This window comes from Chlorocebus sabaeus, chromosome 27, assembly GCF_047675955.1.
Source record: "Chlorocebus sabaeus isolate Y175 chromosome 27, mChlSab1.0.hap1, whole genome shotgun sequence".
Lineage (NCBI taxonomy): Eukaryota > Metazoa > Chordata > Mammalia > Primates > Cercopithecidae > Chlorocebus > Chlorocebus sabaeus.
In genome coordinates, this window is record NC_132930.1 from 11,331,626 (window position 1) to 11,352,356 (window position 20,731).

Genomic DNA, 20,731 nt, shown 5'->3' on the forward strand with positions numbered 1-20,731 from the left:
GTTTTACTTTTTAAAAATAATTTATTGTACCACAAGTAGCTATTGGTAGAGATGAAAGCTAGAGCAGAATGATGGAATACAGTTCATCAAACTTCAAGAAGCAATGTATCATGTAATCCTCATAGCTTACTGTCAGGATGAAGCCTTTATGTTTACATCCAATAACTGAATTCACTGATGTCAATACCTAAGGGAAAGTTCTTTGAACCACACAGCAGAGGCGATTGTCATCACCTTGGTTACAGCTGTATCTCAAATTGTCTTTTCTATAATACAGGTATATCTCCTGTCAGTTACCAGCATATGGAACTGGAATGAATTTGTAAGCTGTCTGTCATGCAGACAAATAAGATCAGGTTAGCTGAGAACTCTCTTGCCTTTCTTTAACGGTATGTGTTGTAAGTTTTTTGCTTTCCAAAACTTTCTTCTCTTTTGCCTATGAAAAATGGTAATTGATAAGAGTAGAACCAGGGTGGAGAAGAAGCAACAACCCAAGAATATCAGTGGTTTCTTCTGCACAAGGAATAAGCAGACAGTGCACTCTGTGTTTTTTTGGGTCTGACTACATCTAGAACTACTGTTCTCAGAAGGGAAGCCACTGCTGCTGATCACTTTGTTGTAAAACTGTATTGAGGATTTAGCTTTAAAATCAGATGTGAAGAATCCAAATCTGGGTTTAGATTTCTCTTCAGCCAGTTTGAATGCATAATAACCTTTGATTCTGACTTTATCAATCAGGTATGCTGAAAAAGATCAGAAATTAACATTAATCATAAACGGACTGAAATATCTTTGAACAAGAATTTAGTTTTCATTGAAACAACCTAAAATTATGCCCATAATAAAGGTAGTGATTTTTATTGGAGGTTTTTTTTTTTGACATTTATTCTTTTATGATCTATGTAAAGGAGAAGGTGAAAATGTGTATAAAGTAAATTTGTGAAACTTTGATCCATAAATAATCCAAAAACTCTTGGAGGAGAAAGCAAATTTAAGGAGCAGAGCAATGAAGGTTGTCACTTTTGTTTAAAGGGTCACAAGCAGAAAAATGTTGCCTATTTGGCCTGATTGTGAACCTCAGACGTGCTCTTGGTGCAGCCCGGGAATCACAGTTGGTTTTCCCCACTCGCTCGCTCACTCACTTAGGCTACCATGATGTGGTTATTTCACATTGCATGGCTGTATGGAAACATTTCATGTATCCCATAAATTTATACACCTACTATGTACCCACAAAATTTTTTTTTAAAGCCTAGCAAGCATGCTGAAAATAAGTAATCCACAATAGTGACTGTTTATCCTGGGGAGTGAGATTTCAGGTGATTTTTAAAAAACTTTTCTCAACGTGCCCAGTTTTCTATAATGGGTGTGTGTTACTTTTATGATTTAAAAAATTTTTCAAAAATCCATAGGCCAGTTTTCAAGACAAAATTCAGTTGACAGGACTTGGGTGCCACAAATCGGATGCCGTGAGGCACTAGCCTGCCCCCCTCATTCTTTGTTCTTGTCAGAAATCTCGCTCTGCCCTGTGTCTGAAGGGGCCCCGCCCTTACCTTTCAGCACCTCCTGAAGGTACTTTTCCAGGTAGTACTTCCGGAGCCGGTCATCCTCCAGAGCCTGGTCGTCGATGCCGCTGGCCGTGATGTAAATGTCCATGTCGCCGTAGTTCCTCCGGACCCACCGCAGCAACTTGCGCACCCCCCAGGGAATCACAGCCAGGCGCGTAGGGGAGCTCAGGCGGGTGATGTCCTGCAGAAACTGGATGTCCCTGTCCGAGTCGTAGCGGCTGCCGGCCAGCTGCTCGTGCATCACGAACCTAGTGGTGAAGTGGTTGAGCGCGCAGAAGTCGACCGTGCCCTTGAGCAGCCTCCTCTCGGCCTCGGTGAGGCGCGGCAGCGCGGAGCTGGAAAGCCCCCGCCGGTGCTTGGAGGCGATGTATTCCCTCATGGCCGCGGGGTAGTCCCCGGTCTTGAAGAGCGGCTCAGCGAACCAGGCGATCTCGAACTGCAGGAAGCGCTCGGCCGCCCTCCAGTGCGAGTCAGCATAGGGGTTGGCGGGTTCCGCCCAGTCCGCGTGCAGCGACAGCGACACGGCCCCGCGCTGTGACGGCCTGAACTGCCGGTCGTAGAGGCGCCAGGCCAGGGCGTGGGCCACCAGTAGGTTGTGCGCCGCCCCGTAGGTGTCGTTGCCAGAGCGGTTGTAGATGTCACTTAGCCGATTAGGCTCATTGATGGTGATCCAGAGCTTCACCAGGTCCCCTAGCTCCTGGAAGCACAGCCCAGCGTAGGCCTGGAAGGCCTCCACCGTCAATGGGTTCAGCCACCCGCCGTCGTGCAGCAGAGGCTCGGGGAGGCCTAGGTGGGCGTGGGTCGGATAGTACAGGGTGACCATCGCGGAGATGCCAAGCTTCAGCCCCTCACTGACCACGCATCTGTAGTACCTCAGGGCCTGTCGGTTCACCGCGGACAGGTTGCCAGTGGGAAGGACCGAGGCCCAATCCAGAGCAAACCGGTAGTGGGTGACTTTCATTCTTGCCAACATCTCAAGTTGTTTTTTGATGTTTACAAAATCTGTGCATTGAGCGGGTCGTGTTTTCAGCCTCACCCCTTCCACTCGGTGCAACAGTCTGTTGCCAGTGGCGTTCCACAGGTACAGGTAAGGATCGCTGAACTGTGGGGACGAAGCCACAGACTCGGGCTGTGAAAAACAAGCTCATTCAGGTCAAGCATGCGCTGGCAGGTGGAGGCTCAAGTGATCTGCCCACCTCTGCCTCCCGAAGTGCTGGGATTACAGGCCTAAGCCACCGCCAGGCCTCTTCCAGTCCTTGAAATCTCCCAGGGAGACCAGAAAACAGAGAAGGAGCCACACCCAGGCCCTGGCTTAGAAAACAAGTTGTTGGAGAAAACATTGGGAAGCCATTTTCCAGTTCGTTTGACTTTAAACCCCAGGTTACATGGTGGGGTTTGATGTGATTCTGTTCAAATGCATCAGGAAATTGGCTTGGTACACTCAGTTAAAAGCAATAACAAAAGATAGATTCTAAACCCTGCTATAAATTGAAGACAAAGTTGAAATTCCTGTTGTAGGCCGGGCGCGGTGGCTCAAGTCTGTAATCCCAGCACTTTGGGAGGCCGAGACGGGCGGATCACGAGGTCAGGAGATCGAGACCATCCTGGCTAACACGGTGAAACCCTGTCTCTACTAAAAAATACAAAAAACTAGCAGGGCGAGGTGGCGGGCGCCTGTAGTCCCAGCTACACGGGAGGCTGAGGGAGGAGAACGGCGTAAACCTGGGAGGTGGAGCTTGCAGTGAGCTGAGATCTGGCCACTGCACTCCAGCCCGGGTGACAGAGCATGACTCCGTCTCAAAAAAAAAAAAAAAAGGAAATTCCTGTTGTAGAGATTTCACTGAGAAGAGGAGGCTGGTTGACCCCAGGCACAGTTCCTAAAAGAGGCTGGTACCATAGGGTAGGCAATGACCCCTTGCATTTGCTGAATGCATATCTCTAAATTCTATTTTAAAAGTCCAGGCTGGACGCAGTGGCTCACACCTGTAATCCTAGCACTTTGGGAGTCTGAGGGGGGCAGATCACCTAAGGTCGGGAGTTTGAGACCAGCCTGACCAACATGGAGAAACTCCGTCTCTACTAAAAAAAAAAAAAAAAAAATACAAAATTAGCCAGGCATGAAGGCGCATGCCTGCAATCCCAGCTACCCTGGAGGCTGAGGCAGGAGAATCGCTTGAACCCGGGAGGCAGAGGTTGCGGTGAGCCAAGATCGCGCCATTGCACTCCAGCCTGGGCAACAAGAGCAAAAAAAGAAAAGAAAAGGAAAAAAAGAAAAGTCCAAGCGAAATCACATTTGCATCCATCATGTCTTCCCAACCCATGTGCCTGTGAGAACATAGTATTTATTAATCCAACAGAATGCTGACACGTTCTCTATGCAAGGCGCTTGGGTTATGGGTGGAAAGGACAGTAGAATATCCCCAGAAACTCCCAAGGTTGACACTTGGATCCGACAGTGTCTCATTCTTTGTCTCTCCACGAAGGAGAGAGCCCTGGACTCCTGTTCTAGTTCTGCCCCTTTGAAACTCAGACTTGGCAGCTATATAGTGATGGAGTAATCTCACCCACTTCACAGGTGTGCTGTGAGGACTCAGTGACCCTGGGAACTCTAATGCACTGTACAAACACAATGTAGTCATGACGTGGGTTTCATTTTCCCTAGTGGCAATAATTGCCTGCTAGGCCCTTGAGTCTAAACTAAAAGCCCTTAAGAAAAACATTTCCAAATTCAAGATTAATAAGGGAAAGTAAAAGTTATGTACTTGTTTTAAAGTACTTTTTTCTCCCTCATGACAGAATTTAAATACACCAGGAAAAAAACTATAATTAACCTTCGGTAAATAAATACACCAGGAAAAAAACTATAATTAACCTTCGGTAAATATTTTCCCTCTAATTGTTTTTTCGTGTGTCATCTTTCATAGTTTAATTACAAAACCATATCACTGCCCATTTGCCATCTGCCAACCAGTTATCTAGAACATTAAACTAAGAGAACATTGATCATGTGAGCATGAAGTTAAATCTGTATATAATTAATTATTTGAGTAAAATCCTCCTAGCCTAGATGGTCAGTTTCAGTGTTTTGAAAACTCAGAACATGGTATTGAAAGGATGTTTATAAAAGGCAGTCTTGCTATGGGGCAAGGCAAGATCAAATAAAAATGTCTTACATTAAAAACCTTCAGAAAGCATTAGTCTCGGCAAGTGTGTATGATTAATCTGCTAAGAGGTTGATTTTCTAGTTAAAGATGATGCATCCCAATCCCAACCCCAGCTCCCAGAGCTTGTTTCTAAAATCCCATGTCCCACCAAAAGGACCTTGTACTCCTTGGAGAAATGGCTTTATCTAGGAGAAGAATGAGATGAAGCTGGGGCATCTTGTGCCAGAAAATAAGGAAGTGCTTAAAAACTGAAAGGGAAATGTGGAAAAGACAGGAACCGCTTGAGGGGGTCCCATTGACTAAATTAGAAACAATTTGAGCATCAAAAGGAACAATATCATAATGACAATAATGAATTACAAGACATCAAATTTAAGAGAATCCAGCTAATAAATGTAGAGGGAATAATCCGATTAGAAATTTACCATTTTACAATCTACAAAGTAACAATTAAGGCAAGGTTCATGAAAGAATGTTTGTTTGTTTGAGACAGTTTCGTTTTTGTCCCCCAGGCTGGAGTGCAATGGCACAATCTTGGCTCACTGTGTCCTCCGCCTCCTGGGTTCAAGCGATTCTCCTGCCTCGGCCTCCTGAGTTGCTGGGATTACAGGCACCTGCCACCGTGCCCGGCTAGTTTTTTTTGTATTTTTAGTACAGACAGGGTTTCACCATGTTGGCCAGGCTGGTCTTGAACTCCTGACCTCAGGTGATCCGCCCACGTTGGCCTCCCAGAGTGCTGGGATTACAGGTGTGAGCCACTGGGCCCGGCCCGGCCCATGAAAGAATGTTAAAACCATGGAGTGAAATGTTGTTGAGGAATAGGATATTCATAGAGTCCCAAGTATCAACATCAGATTACTTCTTCTTTTTTTCTTTTTTGGACAGTCTCGCTCTGTTGCCCAGGCTGGAGTGCAATGGTGCGATCTTGGCTCCCTGCAACCTCCGCTTCTGAGGTTCAAGTGATTCTCCTGCCTCAGCCTCTCAAGTTGCTGGTATTACAAGCCTGTGCCACCATGCCTGGCTAATTTTTTTTTTTTTTCTTTTTTTTTAGTAGAGACAGGATTTTGCCACAATGGCCAGGCTGGTCCTGACCTCAAGTGATATGCCTGCCTTGGACTCCCAAAGTGCTGGGATTACAGGTGTGAGTCACTGAGCCTGGCCAACATCAGATTACTTCTTAATTAAAAATGGAAAAGTTACCACATGGCAAATGTCACCTTTTTTTTCTTTTTTGTGGGGGGGAGTGGGGAGGAGGGACAGGGTCTTGCTCTGTCACCCACACTAGACTGCATCCTCGACCAAAGTGATCTACCCACATTGGCCTCTCAAAGTGCTGGGATTACAGGAGTGAACAAGTGTGCCTAGCCACAAATGCCACCTTAGCCAAGAAATCTGGTGATACTACTTCAACCACAGTAATATCTTCAGTAATGAAACAAATTGACATCATTGACTTCCTGATGTGATAAAAAGGCACATCATCTATGTAGTATTATTTCCAGAAATGGTTAACTGAGTCATTAGACTCAGAAGACAACCAGAGAAATCTACAAGCAGTTGGCCTGGACTCTTCAAACAGGGCAGTGCCATGAGGTGATTGCCCTGAATTAAAGGAGGCTAAAGATACATGACAACCAACGTTTGATCTTTGTTTGCATTCTTAATCAAAGATTTTTTTAATCCATAAAGGACATTTTTGGAACATTAAAAAAATTGAATATGGATTGTATTTTAGATAGCGTTGAGTCAATGTTAAATTTCCTGGGAATCATAAGAATGTCCTTGTTCTTAGGAGAAACATGCTGAAGGCCGGGCGCGGTGGCTCAAGCCTGTAATCCCAGCACTTTGGGAGGCCGAGACGGGTGGATCACGAGGTCAGGAGATCGAGACCATCCTGGCTAACACGGTGAAACCCCGTCTCTACTAAGAAATACAAAAAACTAGCCGGGCGAGGTGGCGGGCGCCTGTAGTCCCAGCTACTCGGGAGGCTGAGGCCGGAGAATGGCGTGAACCCGGGAGGCGGAGCTTGCAGTGAGCTGAGATCTGGCCACTGCACTCCAGCCTGGGCTACAGAGCGAGACTCCGTCTCAAAAAAAAAAAAAAAAAAAAAAAAAAAAAAAAAAAAAAAAAAGGAGATACATGCTGAGATATTTTGGGGTGGAGTATAATGATGTCTGCAATTTATCGAAAGTTTATGAAAGAGAGAGGCAGAGGCCGGGTGTCTCATGCCTGTAATCCCAGCACTTTGGGAGGCCGAGGTGGGTGGATCACGAGGTCAGGAGTTCGAGACCAGCCTGGCCAAAATAGTGAAACCCCGTCTCTACTAAAAATACAAAAAATTAGCTGGGCGTGGTGGCAGGCGCCTATAACTTGGGGGGCTGAGGCAGAAGAATCTCTTGAATCTGGGAGGTGGAGGTTTTTTTGAGACCCTGTCTCAAAAAAAAAAAAAAAAAAGGGAGAGAGGCAGAATTGAAACCAATATGGCAGCATGTTAACAGTCAGTCTTGATGAAGGGAATATGCATTTCTATTGGATAAGTTCGAAATTTTCCAAAGTAAAACGTTGGAGGAGAAAAGAATGCTAAGAGGCTAGGGAAAATAAGACAGAAATGTGCAAAGTTAGGCTTCATAATTTTTTTTTTTTTTTTTGAGACAGGGTCTTGCTCTGTTGCCCAGCCTGGAGTACAGTAGCACGATCACGGCTCACTGCAAACTTCACTTCCTGGGCTCAAGTGATACTCCTGCCTCAGCCTCCCGAGTAGATGGAATGATAGATGGAATTACAGGCCCACACCACCACACCCAGTTTTTTTTGTAGAGACAGGGTTTTTCCGTATTGGCCAGGCTGGTCTCAAACTCCTGAGCTCAAGTGATCCTCCCACCTTGGCCTCCCAAAGTGCTGGGATTACAGGAGTGAGTCAGCACGCCCGGCCTGGCTAAGTAATATTTTTCAAGTATTACTTTAATTTTGTCAGTCTCCCTATAGAGGACATCTAGTTTTCTGTGTACACAGTGTCTATTCATATATTTATTGGCTGATTTTTCAAAAAGCACCATAATTTTTCTTGGCAAACCAGTCTTCTTTCTTTCCTTTCTTTCTTTCTTCTTCTTTCTTTCTTTCTTTCTTTCTTTCTTTCTTTCTTTCTTTCTTTCTTTCTTTCTTTCTTCTTTCTTTCTTTCTTTTCTTTCTTTCTTTCTTTCTTTCTTTCTTTCTTTTCTTTCTCTCTCTCTCTCTCTCTTTTCTTTTCCTTTCTTTCTTTCTTTTTCTTTCTTTCTTTCTCTCTCTCTCTCTCTCTCTCTCTCTCTCTCTCTCTCTCTCCTTCCTTCCTTCCTTCCTTCCTTCCTTCCTTCCTTCCTTCCTTCCTTCCTTTCTTTCTTTCTTTCTTTCTTCCTTTCTTCCTTCCTTTCTTTCCTTTCCTTCCTTTCCTTCCTTTCCTTCCTTTCCTTCCTTTCCTTCCTTTCCTTCCTTTCCTTCCTTTCCTTCCTTTCCTTCCTTTCCTTCCTTTCCTTCCTTTCCTTCCTTTCCTTCCTTTCCTTCCTTTCCTTCCTTTCCTTCCTTTCCTTCCTTTCCTTCCTTTCCTTCCTTTCTTTCCTTTCCTTCTTTCTTTCCTTTCTTTCTTTCTTTCTTTCTTTCTTTCTTTCTTTCTTTCTTTCTTTCTTTCTTTCTTTCTTTCTTTCTTTCTTTCGGTTTAGGCTACCCAAATGAAGCAGTGGGAGTAGAGAAGGAACAGAAATCTACAACTGGTTGTAACCAATAAGTTGTAAACACCAGTGCACTCGAATCAGCCTTATCCTCATTCTTAATCCAAGTGGTTCAAGTGAAGCTGGCTCCTCGCTGGGCTCCAGAGATGAGCATGAAACCCAGACCTGACAGATCACAGAACTGCTTTTCCCGACCCCATGGTCAGTTCTTGCTCTGAAATGTAGAAGGGGCAGACATTCACAGTATCTAAGGAACAGGTGGGTTTTAGCTGAAGCAGGAACTTGTAGGTTGGGTCTCCCATACAGGCAGGCAAAGGAACTCTTATATCTCCCGGGGTCTTTCTTTGCTAGGTCTGGAATTTTGAAAAATATAAACTCAATTGAAGTGATAGGGAAAAAGACATTTTTGGAACACTCAGCAAAATCTGAACATGAATAGTATTGAACTCTCCTGCCTCTGCCATGTGAAGGAAGAGGCAGGAACTGGCTCTGGAGGGGACACAAGCTGAAGATGAGACACTGTGTTTATTCTGCTCTCTATACCTTTCCCCCTTCATCACCCTGAGCTCTTGCTAAAGTCTTGTTTAAATATCCACAGGGAGCTGGGTGCAGTGCCTCACACCTGTAATCCCAGCACTTTGGGATTCTGAGGCAGACAGATTGCTTAAGGCCAAGAGTTCGAGACCAGTCTGGCCAACATAGTGAAACCCTATCTCTACTAAAAATACAAAAATTAGCTGGGCATAGTGGCAGGCACCTGTAATCCCAGCTGCTCTGGAGGCAGAGGCAGGAGAATCGCTTGAATTCAGGAGGCAGAGATTGCAGTGAGCTGAGATCACGCCACTGCACTCCAGCCTGGAAGACAGAGTGAGACTATTTCAAATAAATAAATATCCACAGCTGGGCACGGTGGCTGACGCCTGTAATCCTAGCACTTTGGGAGGCCGAGACAGGTAGATTGCCTAAGCTCAGGAGTTTGAGACCAGCCTGGACAACATGGTGAAACCCTGTCCCTACTAAAATACAAAAAATCAGCTGGGCAGGGTGGCAGGCGCCTGTAATCCCAGCTACTCAGGAGGCTGAGGCACGAGAATTGCTTGAACAGGGGAGGCAGAGGTTGCAGTGAGCCGGGCAACAAAGCAAAACTCTGTCTCAAAAATAAATAACTATGGCCGGGCACGGTGGCTCATGCCTGTAATCTCAGCACTATGGGAGGCCAAGGCGGGCGGATCACGAGGTCAGGAGATCGAGACCATCTTGGCTAACACAGTGAAACCCCGTCTCTACTAAAAATATAAAAAATTAGCCGGGTGTGGTGGTGGGCGCCTGTAGTCCCAGTTACTCGGGAGGCTGAGGCAGGAGAATGGCATGAACCTGGGAGGCGGAGCTTGCAGTGAGCCAAGATCGTGCCACTGCACTCCAGCCTGCGCAACAGAGCGAGACGCCATCTCAAAAAAAAAAAAAAAAAAAAAAAAAAATTAAATACATAATTATATAAATATAAATAAATGTCCATAGGGGTTGAGATTCATAACCTGAGAACTTTGCTAATTCATGGTTTGAACCCTTTTGTCTGGTCTCAATCCTTGTACATCTTGTTGTCTTTCCATATGCTTCTATTAATAGAATACAAGCATGTCTGGGCACAGTGGCTCACACCTGTAATTCCAGCACTTTGGGAGGCTGAGGCAGGCAGATCACTTGAGGCCTGGAGTTCAAGACCAGCCTGGCCAACACAGTGAAACCCCATCTCTACTAAAAATACAAAAATTAGCTGGGCGTGGTGGTGGGCACCTGTAATCCCAGCTACTTGGGAGGCTGAGGCAGCAGAATTGCTTGAATCCAGGAGGCAGAGGTTGCAGTGAGCCAAGATCACACCACTGCACATCAGCCTGGGCAACACAGTGAGACTCTGTCTCAATAAAGAAAAGAAGAGAAGAGAAGAGAAAAAAGAAGAGGAAAGGAAAGGAAAGAAAAGAAAAGAGAAAGCCAGGCACAGTGGCTCACGCCTGTAATCCCAGCACTTTGGGAGGCCGAGGTGGGTGGATCACCTGAGGTCAGGAGTTTGAGACCAGCCTGGCCAACTTGGTGAAACCCTGTTTCTACTAAAAATACAAAAATTTGCCTGGGCGCGGTGGCTCATGCCTATAATCCCAGCATTTTGGGAGGCCAAGGTGGGTGGATAACCTGAGGTCAGGAGTTCGAGGCCAGTTTGGCCAACATGGTGAAACCCCGTCTCTACTAATAATACAAAAATTAGCCGGGAGTGGTGGCACATGCCTGTAATCCCAGATACTTGGGAGGCTGAGACAGGACAATTGCTTGAACCCAGGAGGCGAAGGTTGTAGCAGTGAGCTAAGATCCTGCCATTGCACTCCAGCCTAGGCGATGAGCAACAAGAATGAAACTCCGTCTCCCCCGCCAAAAAAAAAAAAAAAAAGAAAAAGAAAAATTTGCCAGGCATGGTGGCAGGTGCCTGTAATCCCAGCTACTTGGGAGGCTGAGGCAGGAGAATCATTTGAACTGGGGAGGTGGAGGTTGCAGTGAGCCAAGATGGCACCATTGCACTCCAGCCTGGGCAATGGAGCAAGACTCTGTCTCAAAAAGAAAAAACAAAACCAAAAACAATGCAATAGTGTGGTACTGTGAAGTCTTAAAGCATAGCGATTGGAAGACAGACCTAGGTAACTTGGGCAAGTTATGTAACCGCCCCCTAAATTTCAGTTGCGTTGCCTGTAAGATGAGGGTTTTAACATTAAGTAGGTTGGATGGAGTGGCTTGCACCTGTAACCCCAGTACTTTGGGAGGCTGAGGCAGGATGTTTGTTTGAGCCCAGGAGTTCCAGACCAGTCTGGGCAACATAGTAAGACTCTGTCTGTACAAAAAATCAAAAATTAGCTGGGCATAGTGGCGTGAACCTGGAGTCCCAGCTCAAGGTTGAGGTGGGATGATCACTTGAGGCCAGGAGATTGAGGCTACAGGGAGCTGTGACTGTGCCACTGCACTCCAGCCTGGGTGACAGAGCAAGATCCTGTCTCAGAAAAAAAAAAAAATGGTGAAGTAGAGAGAATGTGCATACATAGCAGTTAAAGGACTGTGCATCTGGGGCCAGGCGCGGTGGCTCAAGCCTGTAATCCCAGCACTTTGGGAGGCTGAGACGGGCGGATCACGAGGTCAGGAAATCGAGACCATCCTGGCTAACACGGTGAAACCCCGTGTCTACTAAAAATAATACAAAAAACTAGCCGGGCGAGGTGGCAGCGCCTGTAGTCCCTGCTACTCGGGAGGCTGAGCCAGGAGAATGGCGTAAACCCAGGAAGTAGAGCTTGCAGTGAGCTGAGATCCGGCCACTGCACTCCAGCCTGGGCGACAGAGCGAGACTCCGTCTCAAAAAAAAAAAAAAAAAAAAAAAAAAAAGACTGTGCATCTGGAAGCTTGAAGACGGGATGTTAACAGTTCTGCCAGCGCTCGTTATCTCAGCAAGTTGATAGGTCTCACTTTCCTCCCCTGCAAAATGAAGGATTTGGAATGGGAGGTCTTTAAGGTCTCATCTGGCTCTAAAAGGTGATTTCTTGATTTCCAGGTAGCATAGTTAAAATAATAATAAAACTAAAAGGTGATCTCATTCATTCACCTGGTTCTAGAAGACGAGCACCTGCCATGTGCCAGGCACTGCCCTAGTGAGGCATATAGCAGGCATCAAAGCCTCAGGCATTTCTGCTCTTATGCAGCTTGCATTCTAGTAGGGGAAACAGGTGATAAGTATGGCAAATGTGGAAAGCACAAAGTATGTCAGGTGGTGGCGAATATGCTACAGAAAAGCAGGAAAAGAAGAAGAGAAGTGACAGGAGGATGGTTTTTGGAGTGGAGGGAAGCCTTATGGAGGAGACGACTTTTGAGGACAGCTGAATGGGGTGAGGAATGAGACGTGTGGGAAGGCTCCATTGGGATATAGAGACCTCAGAAGGCAAATTACCCAACTCTGTGAAACAGCAAGAATCAGTTAAACAAGGCACTGCGAATAATTTGCTTTTGGCAAAACAAAAATCTAAAAACAAATTTCCTATCATTTTGACATTACTATTATAACAAAAACCTGACACAGAAATGACAGTAAGTTCCCTCTAGACTGTATGCTTCTTGAGGGCAGCCTCTTCACCTCTCCATCTCCATCACCAATTATGAGTTCTGGCCCATGAAAGGCTCTCAGCATCTATTTACTTCTTTTTCTCCCTTCTCTTTCCCTAGCTCTCCTTCATAACCTCCATACAATTGTGGTATTTGATATTGTCTGACAGCTATCTCTCAGCTGTCATTGAGTAAATGAAATAGTGTGTGCTGTTTGCCCCAGTTTATGGTTAATTTGGAAGTAACCACTTACCTTAAGAACAGACTCGGTGACACCCCAGGAGAAGTCACAGGGAAACTGGCCCTGCACATCTGGCGTGGCCTCTTTTAAAGAAAAACCATTTTCTCGTATGATCTGCTTGTAGTAGTGTGCCGAAGACTTAGGTTTCCGCTCTTTCTGTTTACTGTTAAAATCCACATAAAATAATCCTCGGCGGATGGTGTAAGCATCTTGCCATTCAAAGCCATCCAGGAGAGACCAGGCAGTATAACCAAACACTCGTATTTCATCTAACCTTATTGCTGCACAGAGAAAAGAAAGCAGAGATGTTCAGAGGCCTAAACATTCTAGTTCGTGTTTACAATTTCACTAACGTGCCAGAGGGCAGCATATTGTAAAACGAACCTTTCCCCTAATTTTCAGGTCTGCTGTGTCAAATAGAAAATTCATGTTTATACTTCAAAAGTGGCAATTATTTTCATCCAGACTGGTATCTCCTGATCCCTCGACTCCCGCTTGGACCAACTGAATGTCACAGTTAAAGGATCACACCTTAAATACTCCTGAGACTTGGTGTGCAAATCTGTGTCAGAGGGCATGGTAATTTCCAGAACTCTTTGGGATCAATGCATATGTCCGCTCATGACCAAGAGTTTCTTATTTCAAGTCTGAGTTGGTTCTTGTTTATGGATAAGCTATTAATTCTAGGAAACTATCCAGGCCAAGAGTTTCTAAGAAATGTGTTCAACAGGCCCTGGTTCTAGTCTATAGCTGCTGTCGGGCCCTAAGGGGAAGTGAAATGGTAACACCTGGGGCATGGACACTCCTGCCCAAGGAGTTTCTAAAAATCTGCTTTTAGAATTAACGTAAATGAGTGTAGACATAAGGAGGTAAAAGAAGAAAAGTGATGTAAGAGAATGGGAACTGGCCGAGCTAAGGAGCAGGGTGCTGAGGCGCTTACCCTGCTATGCTCTAGGGAGCATGCTATTGGGCAAGTTTCTTGGCCTCAGTTTCCTCATTTGTAAACAAAAAAGATTGGAAAATAGGATCTCTAAGGACGTTTCTAGCTTTAAAACTCTTATTCAGTAACTTGTAGGAATTGTGTAAAAATGAAATATGAAAATCAACAGACCGGGCACGGTGGCTCATGCCTGTAATCCCAGCACTTTGGGAGGCTGAGGTGGGTGGATCACCTGAGGTCAGGAAACATAATGAAGCCTCGTCTCTACTAAAAATACAAAAATTAGCCGGGGATGGTGGCGGGCACCTGCAATCTCAGCTACTCAGGAGGCTGAGGCAGGAGAATCACTTGAACCCAGGAGGTGGAGATTGCAATGAGCCAAGATTGTGCCATTGTACTCCAGCCTGGGTAACAAGAACAAAACTCCATCTCAAAAAAGAAAAAAAAAAAAAAAAAAGAGAGAGAAAAGAAAATCAACAGCAGCAATCCAAACAACAAATACCCAAATTAGCCCTGAATCCTTTTTTCTTTCTTAAAAGATTTCACTTCTCTCATAGAAATGCCTCCTCATCTCTGCATTTTTGGGATTTTTATCAATGACATTCTTTTCCTTAAATGAGGAAAATCCAGGCCCAGAGTTTCCAAGAAGATAAATATGTTCAACAGGCCCTGGTTCTAGTCTGTAGCTGCTGTAGGGCCCTAAGGAGAGGTGGAACGGTAACACCTGGGGAGTGGACACCCCTTCTGCCCAAGAGCATGGCGTTTGACCCAGACCCTGTAGGCAGAGCCCTCAGCCTTGGCCCCCACGTGCATGGCCTGTAGCTGGGCGTGGCTCGGTTCCATGCTGTTCCTTCCTGCAACTTGGGGTGGCAGGGTCTGGTTCTCCTTCAGGACCCTCCCTGAAGGCTCTCTCCAGCGGCACCTAGGATTTTCTTCCTGGCTTGTGACTTTTAAAGAGAGCAACAGAATTTTAGAAAGATCCACAGAGAATTCCTTTTTTTTTTTTTTTTTTTTTTTTTGAGACGGAGTCTTGCTCTGTCGCCCAGGCTGGAGTGCAGTGGCCGGATCTCAGCTCACTGCAAGCTCCGCCTCCCGGGTTTACGCCATTCTCCTGCCTCAGCCTCCCGAGTAGCTGGGACTACAGGCGCCCGCCACCTCGCCCGGCTAGTTTTTTTTGTATTTTTTAGTAGAGACGGGGTTTCACCGTGTTAGCCAGGATGGTCTCGATCTCCTGACCTCGTGATCCGCCCGTCTCGGCCTCCCAAAGTGCTGGGATTACAGGCTTGAGCCACCGCGCCCGGCCAGAGAATTCCTTAATATGAGAGTGAAATAGAGCCCAACTCCAGGGAACAGAACCATTGTAACCTCAGCTTGTCTTCTGCTCCATTGTTTCTGTTACCCACCTGTAGATGTCACTACTTGAGTAACAGAGTAAGGAGTGAGGGGCTAAGTGGGGGCCAAAAGTCACTGGGAGCAATAGAAGCAACTCATTTTGTCTTCAGACCTTTTCATCATACCTTCGTGTAATAAGAGTATAAAGATCACAATTTCAAGAAACACTTTTAACATCTCAGAATAAAGTACTACTGTGAGGAAACTTTAAGCATACCTCTTTTAGCACTATGTCCTTTATAAAGAATGAAACGCATCTTCTTGCCAATTAAGGATGTAGCTCTAGTCTGAAAGGATTCTGTTCTCAAACTTTTATTTTAAAAAGAACATGGAAATAACATGAAAAAGTTCTGTCAACATTGGACAATACAATGGCTGGGTGTGGTGGCTCATGCCTGTAATCCTGGCACTTTGGGAGGCCGAGGCAGGTGGATCACCTGAGGTCAGGAATTTGAGACCAGTCTGGCCAACATGGTGAAACCCCATCTCTATTAAAAATACAAAACTTAGCCGGGCGTGGTGGTGGACACCTGTAATTCCAGCTACTCAGGAGGCTAAAGCAGGAGAATCACTTGAATCCAGGAGGCAGAGGTTGCAGTGAGCTGAGATCGCACTGTTGCACTCCAGCCTGGGCCACAGAGTGACTCCATCTGAAAAAAAAAAAAAAAAAAAATTGGACGATACAAAAGGCCAGGCCGGGCATGGTGGCTCATGCCTGTAATCCCAGCACTTTGGGAGGCTGAGTCGGGTGGATCACTTAAGGTCAGGAGTTCAAGACCAGCCTGGCCAACGTGGTGAGACCCTGTCTCTAGTAAAAATACAAAAATTAGCTGGGCGTGGTGGTGGACACCTGTAATCCCAGTTACTCAGGAGGCTGAGGCAGGAGAATCACTTGAACCTAGGAGGCAGAGGTTGCAGTGAGCCACGATGGTGCCATTGCACTTCAGCCTAGGAGACAGACAGAAACTCCATTTCAAAAAAAAACTGCCCAACAATAATAGTTACATATTCAAAGGTGATTTTAAATATCCTGCAAATTTTTAGAATTTTTAAAAAATTAAGCAAGTGTACAACCAACCTTGAAGCACCTGGCTGAGGAAATTCTTCATCATGTAGATGGCCGTGGTGTCTTCTGTTTTCACATGACTGTCTGTGAACCAGCCATTCTCAGCAATCAAGATTCGAGGGTTGTTGTATTCCAGTTTAATCCAGTTCAGTGCTTCTCTTAAATTGAGTGAAACATTTTGCCCCATTTTAGCCATGGTGTTTAGGGGCTTGAAGTTGTTGGGTCCAAAAGAAAAGGCAAAGAAATCAGCTGTGCCTCTCACCTCATTCTTCTCTGCTTCAGAGAAAAGGGGTAGAATGGAGAGCAACTTCTTTTTCATCCCTTCTGGATAGTCGCCATCCCCATGGATAGGGTTGGCAAACCATCCAAGCACAGAAACCATGGACTGTTGACATTTGAGTATATCCATCGTGTTTTCCGACCGGTTTGGCTCGATCCAGTGAGATCCCAATGTGATCGATAACCAACCCTTCTGATGTGGGCGGAAATGTGTGTTGTAGTTATGCCAAACTTTCGAGTGAGCCTAAAAGAAGAAAATATTATTGATCTTTGTTGTCCTCACAAGAGCTGTAACGTGGCTGGTAAATGGTCTTTTCATGGATAAAATGAATGCAGCATAGAGTGATTCAGGGGAAAGTGCCAGGGAGCCCCGATGACCTCAAAGTCTGTTCTCTATGCCCCTGGTGCTTCCAACCTAAAATTTCTGCTACAGGAGAGCTGGAGGCTGGCAGAGAGCCTAGTCTAGGCTCTTATTTCCCCTCTGCCTGGCTCCCTTCCCGGGTCCTCTTAGGGTTTCCTCCTCTACACAAGAAGACACAGAGTAGTGATTTTTTTTTTTTTTTTTTTGAGATGGAGTCTCACTCTGTTACCCAGGTTGGAGTGTAGTGGTGCGATCTCAGCTCACTGCAACCTCCGCCTCCCGGGTTCAAGCAATTATCCTGTCTCAGATTCCTGAGTAGCTGGGATTACAGGTGCACACCATGACCCCCGACTAAGTTTTGTATTTTCAATAGAGACAGAGTTTCACCATATTGGTCAGGCTGGTCTGGAACTCCTGACCTCAGGTGATCCACCCTTCTTGGCCTCCCAAAGTGTTGGGATTACAGGAGTGAGCCACCGCGCCCGACCCAGAGCAGTGATCTTTCACCATTCTACAGAATCTTCCTTTGGTCCTAATTTAGAAGTCCAGGAAAACACAGGCCCTGAACCTATAAATGAATAATAATAGAGCCCACCTCCTAGGGATGTTGTGAGAATTGAGTGAATTAACCTGTGTGAACTGCTATAGAATCATGCCTGGCACAGAGTAAGCTCTATATAAGTCTTAGCTATTATTGCTATGATTATTAAAGGGCGGTTGGCACTGCCCACAGCAGAAGACCAATGGAAAGAGTGTGAGCTTTGGGCTCAGCACACCTAGGCTTGAAGTTCACGTACTTATTGTGTAACCTGAGGCAAGTCACTTAACCCTTCTGAAATCTCTTAGTAGCCTCCTTTGTAGAATGAGGTTAATAAAAACAATATCCACCAGGCACGGTGGCCCATGCCTGTAATCCCAGCATTTTGGAAGGCCGAGGCAGGCGGATCACCTGAGGTCAGGAGTTCGAAACCAGCCTGGCCAACATGGTGAAACCCCGTGTGTACTAAAAATACGAAACTTAGTTGGGCCTGGTGGCAGGCACCTGTAATCCCAGCTACTTGGGAGGCTGAGACAGGAGAATTACTTGAACCCAGGAGGTGGAGGTTGCAGTCAGCAGAGATCGTGCCACTGCACTCCAGGCTGGGCGACAAGAACAAAACTCTGTCTCAAGAAAAAAAAAAAAAAAAAAAAATTCAGGCTGGGCGCGGTGGCTCAAGCCTGTAATCCCAGCAGTTTGGGAGGCCGAGACGGGCGGATCACGAAGTCAGGAGATCGAGACCATCCTGGCTAACACAGTGAAACCCCGTCTCTACTAAAAAAATACAAAAAACTAGCCGGGCGTAGTGACGGGCGCCTGTAGTCCCAGCTACTCCGGAGGCTGAGGCAGGAGAATGGCGTAAACCTGGGAGGCGGAGCTTGCAGTGAGCTGAGAACTGGCCACGGCACTCCACCCTGGGCGACAGAGCAAGACTCCATCTCAAAAAAAAAAAAAAAAAAAAAAATCCTCTATAAGGTTGTTGTCAGATTTAGAGCTAATATATGCATGAAATAGGTAGCATAGAATAGAGCACGCAGGAGGTGCTGCGAAAAGGTGGAAGTTATTATTGGTCCTCCGGAGTTTGCATTTCCAGTTGAGCTCTCTTACAATACAGCTTCGTGATGGGTTTCTGGTCCATTTAATATGACACATACTTCCTGAGCACTTACTTCCATGCCTGGCTTGCCCTGGGCTGAGAGACTGAGATAGATAGCACAGGAACTTACCCTCAGGAAGTTTCTTATCAGGAAAATAAGGATGAAACATGTGAAAGAGAAACATAAAACGGCATAAAATATGGCATTAAATAAAATAAATAAAAAAAAGAAACCAGAAGCCATGGCTCGGTTAACAGTCACAGCCACAGCTGAAAGAGCAAACATTAAGGACTCCATGCCAGTTAAATGCCAAGGCCACTTCTGTGTCCCAGTTAGCTGTGGAATTGTCCTTCATCTGTGTCACAGCCACTCTCTTCCCCTCAGCATTTGACTTGCTTGTCTCTTGACATCTCTTCCCTGGTCTCTCAATTTCTCCACTATTAGAGTATTTTTTTTTTTTTCTTTGAGACAGAGTCTTGCTCTGTCACCCAGGCTGGAGTGCAGTGGCACCATCTCAGCTCACTCAGCCTCCACCTCTCGGGTTCAAGTGATCCTCCCACCTCAGCCTCCCGAGTAGCTGAGACTGCAGGTGAGCACCACCAAGCCCAGTTAATTTTTGTATTTTTAGTAGAGATGGGGCTCCACCATGTTGGCCAGGCTGGTCTCAAACTCCTGACCTCAGGTGATCCACTCGCCTCAACCTCCCAAAGTGCTGGGATTACAGGCATGAACCACTGCGCCTGGCCTCCACTATTTGCGAGTTTCTAAAACGAATGCACAAACTCGTTATCTTTAGCACACAGAGCCTGCTTTCAGTTTTGTTCCTTAGCTTTTCTTTTGCTCACTGGAGATATTTTATATCAGGATAAACTGTCTGAAACTGCCTTTTATGTAGGTCAAAGACAACCAAATATGAACAATGGATTCAAACCAGATTGATCCTATGGACCCTGAAAATATTCCATAAACCCTGTTAGATGGGGAAAGTAGCATTGAGGTAAGGGGTGAGGATTCTGAAACGTGCCATCCTGCTTTAGGCAAGAAAACACAATTTAAATAAATTCCTGGAAGATTTTCCAGAGAAATAAATGCCTTGAGGTATACCTCTGTCCACTTGTCCTTACTCAATTTTCATTGGAAGATTCTGGTACCATTTAGCACCCAGATAGTCCCAAGGATCCTTAAGAATGCTTTCCTCAGGCCGGGCGTGGTGGCTCATGCCTGTAATCCCAGCACTTTTGGAGGCTGAGTCGGGCAGATCACCTGAAGTGGGGAGTTCCAGACCAGTCTGACCAACATGGAGAAACTTCGTCTCTACTGAAAATACAAAATTAGCTGGTCATAGTGGCGCATGCCTGTAATCCCAGCTACTCGGGAGGCTGAGGCGGGAGAATCGCTTGAACCCGGGAGGCAGAGGTTGCAGTGATGCAGTGAGCTGAGATTGTGCCATTGCACTCCAGCCTGGGCAACAAGCGTGAAACTCCATTACAAAAAACCAAACAAACAAACAAACAAAACAAAAGAACGCTTTCCTCTTGGAAAGCTCACACCTGTAATCCCAACACTTTGGGAGGCCAAGGTGAGAGGATCGCTTGAGCTCAGGAATTCAAGATCAGCCTGGGCAACATGATGAAACCCCATATCTACAAAAAAAAAAAAAAAAAAAAGCCAGGCATGGTGATGCACGCCTGTAGTCCCAGCTACTCAGGAGGCTGAGGTTGGAGGATCATTTAAGCCAGGGAGGTGGAGGTTGTGATGCGCCGAGATGGCACCACTGCACTCCAGCCTGGGGGACAGAGCGACACCCTGACTCAAGGAAAAAAAAAAGCTTTCCAGTCGGGCACAGTGACTCACACCTGTAATCCCAGCCCTTCGGGAGGCTGAGGTGGGCAGATCACTTGAGGTCAGGAGTTTGAGACCAGCCTGGCTAACATGGTGAAACCCCTTCTCTACTAAAAAACATACAAAAATTAGCTGGGCGTGGTGGCATGCGCCTATGGTCCCAGCCACTCAGGAGGCTGAGCCAGGAGAATCACTTGAACCAGGGAGGCGGAGGTTGCAGTGAGCCTAGATTGTGTCACTGCACTCCAGCCTGGGTGACAGAGTGAGACTCTGTCTCCAAAATAAAAAATAAAAAAAATTTCCTCTCGGAGAAGTGTTCAGAATGTAGCCTCCTTCCTTGTCTCCAAGCTGAGATTGCAACTTCTGGAAGAATCGCAGAGGAGCCTGGGACAGGCACTACCTTAAATGGTTTCA

General features: G+C 45.9%; 1 protein-coding gene across 1 annotated transcript in view; it reads right to left on the minus strand.

Annotated features, from left to right (window-relative positions):
* Positions 1-341: 341 nt before the first annotated feature.
* The window catches only part of KLB (klotho beta), a 44,800-nt gene continuing 24,410 nt past the window's right edge, over positions 342-20,731 (minus strand). Inside the window, exons 2-5 of the mRNA XM_008017616.3 lie at positions 16,213-16,723; positions 12,815-13,083; positions 1,554-2,697; positions 342-743 (exon numbers count right to left, since the gene is read on the minus strand). Of these exons, the coding sequence (XP_008015807.3) occupies positions 358-743; positions 1,554-2,697; positions 12,815-13,083; positions 16,213-16,723 (2,310 nt within the window). The 3' untranslated portion in view covers positions 342-357. The remainder of the gene's footprint in view (positions 744-1,553; positions 2,698-12,814; positions 13,084-16,212; positions 16,724-20,731) is intronic.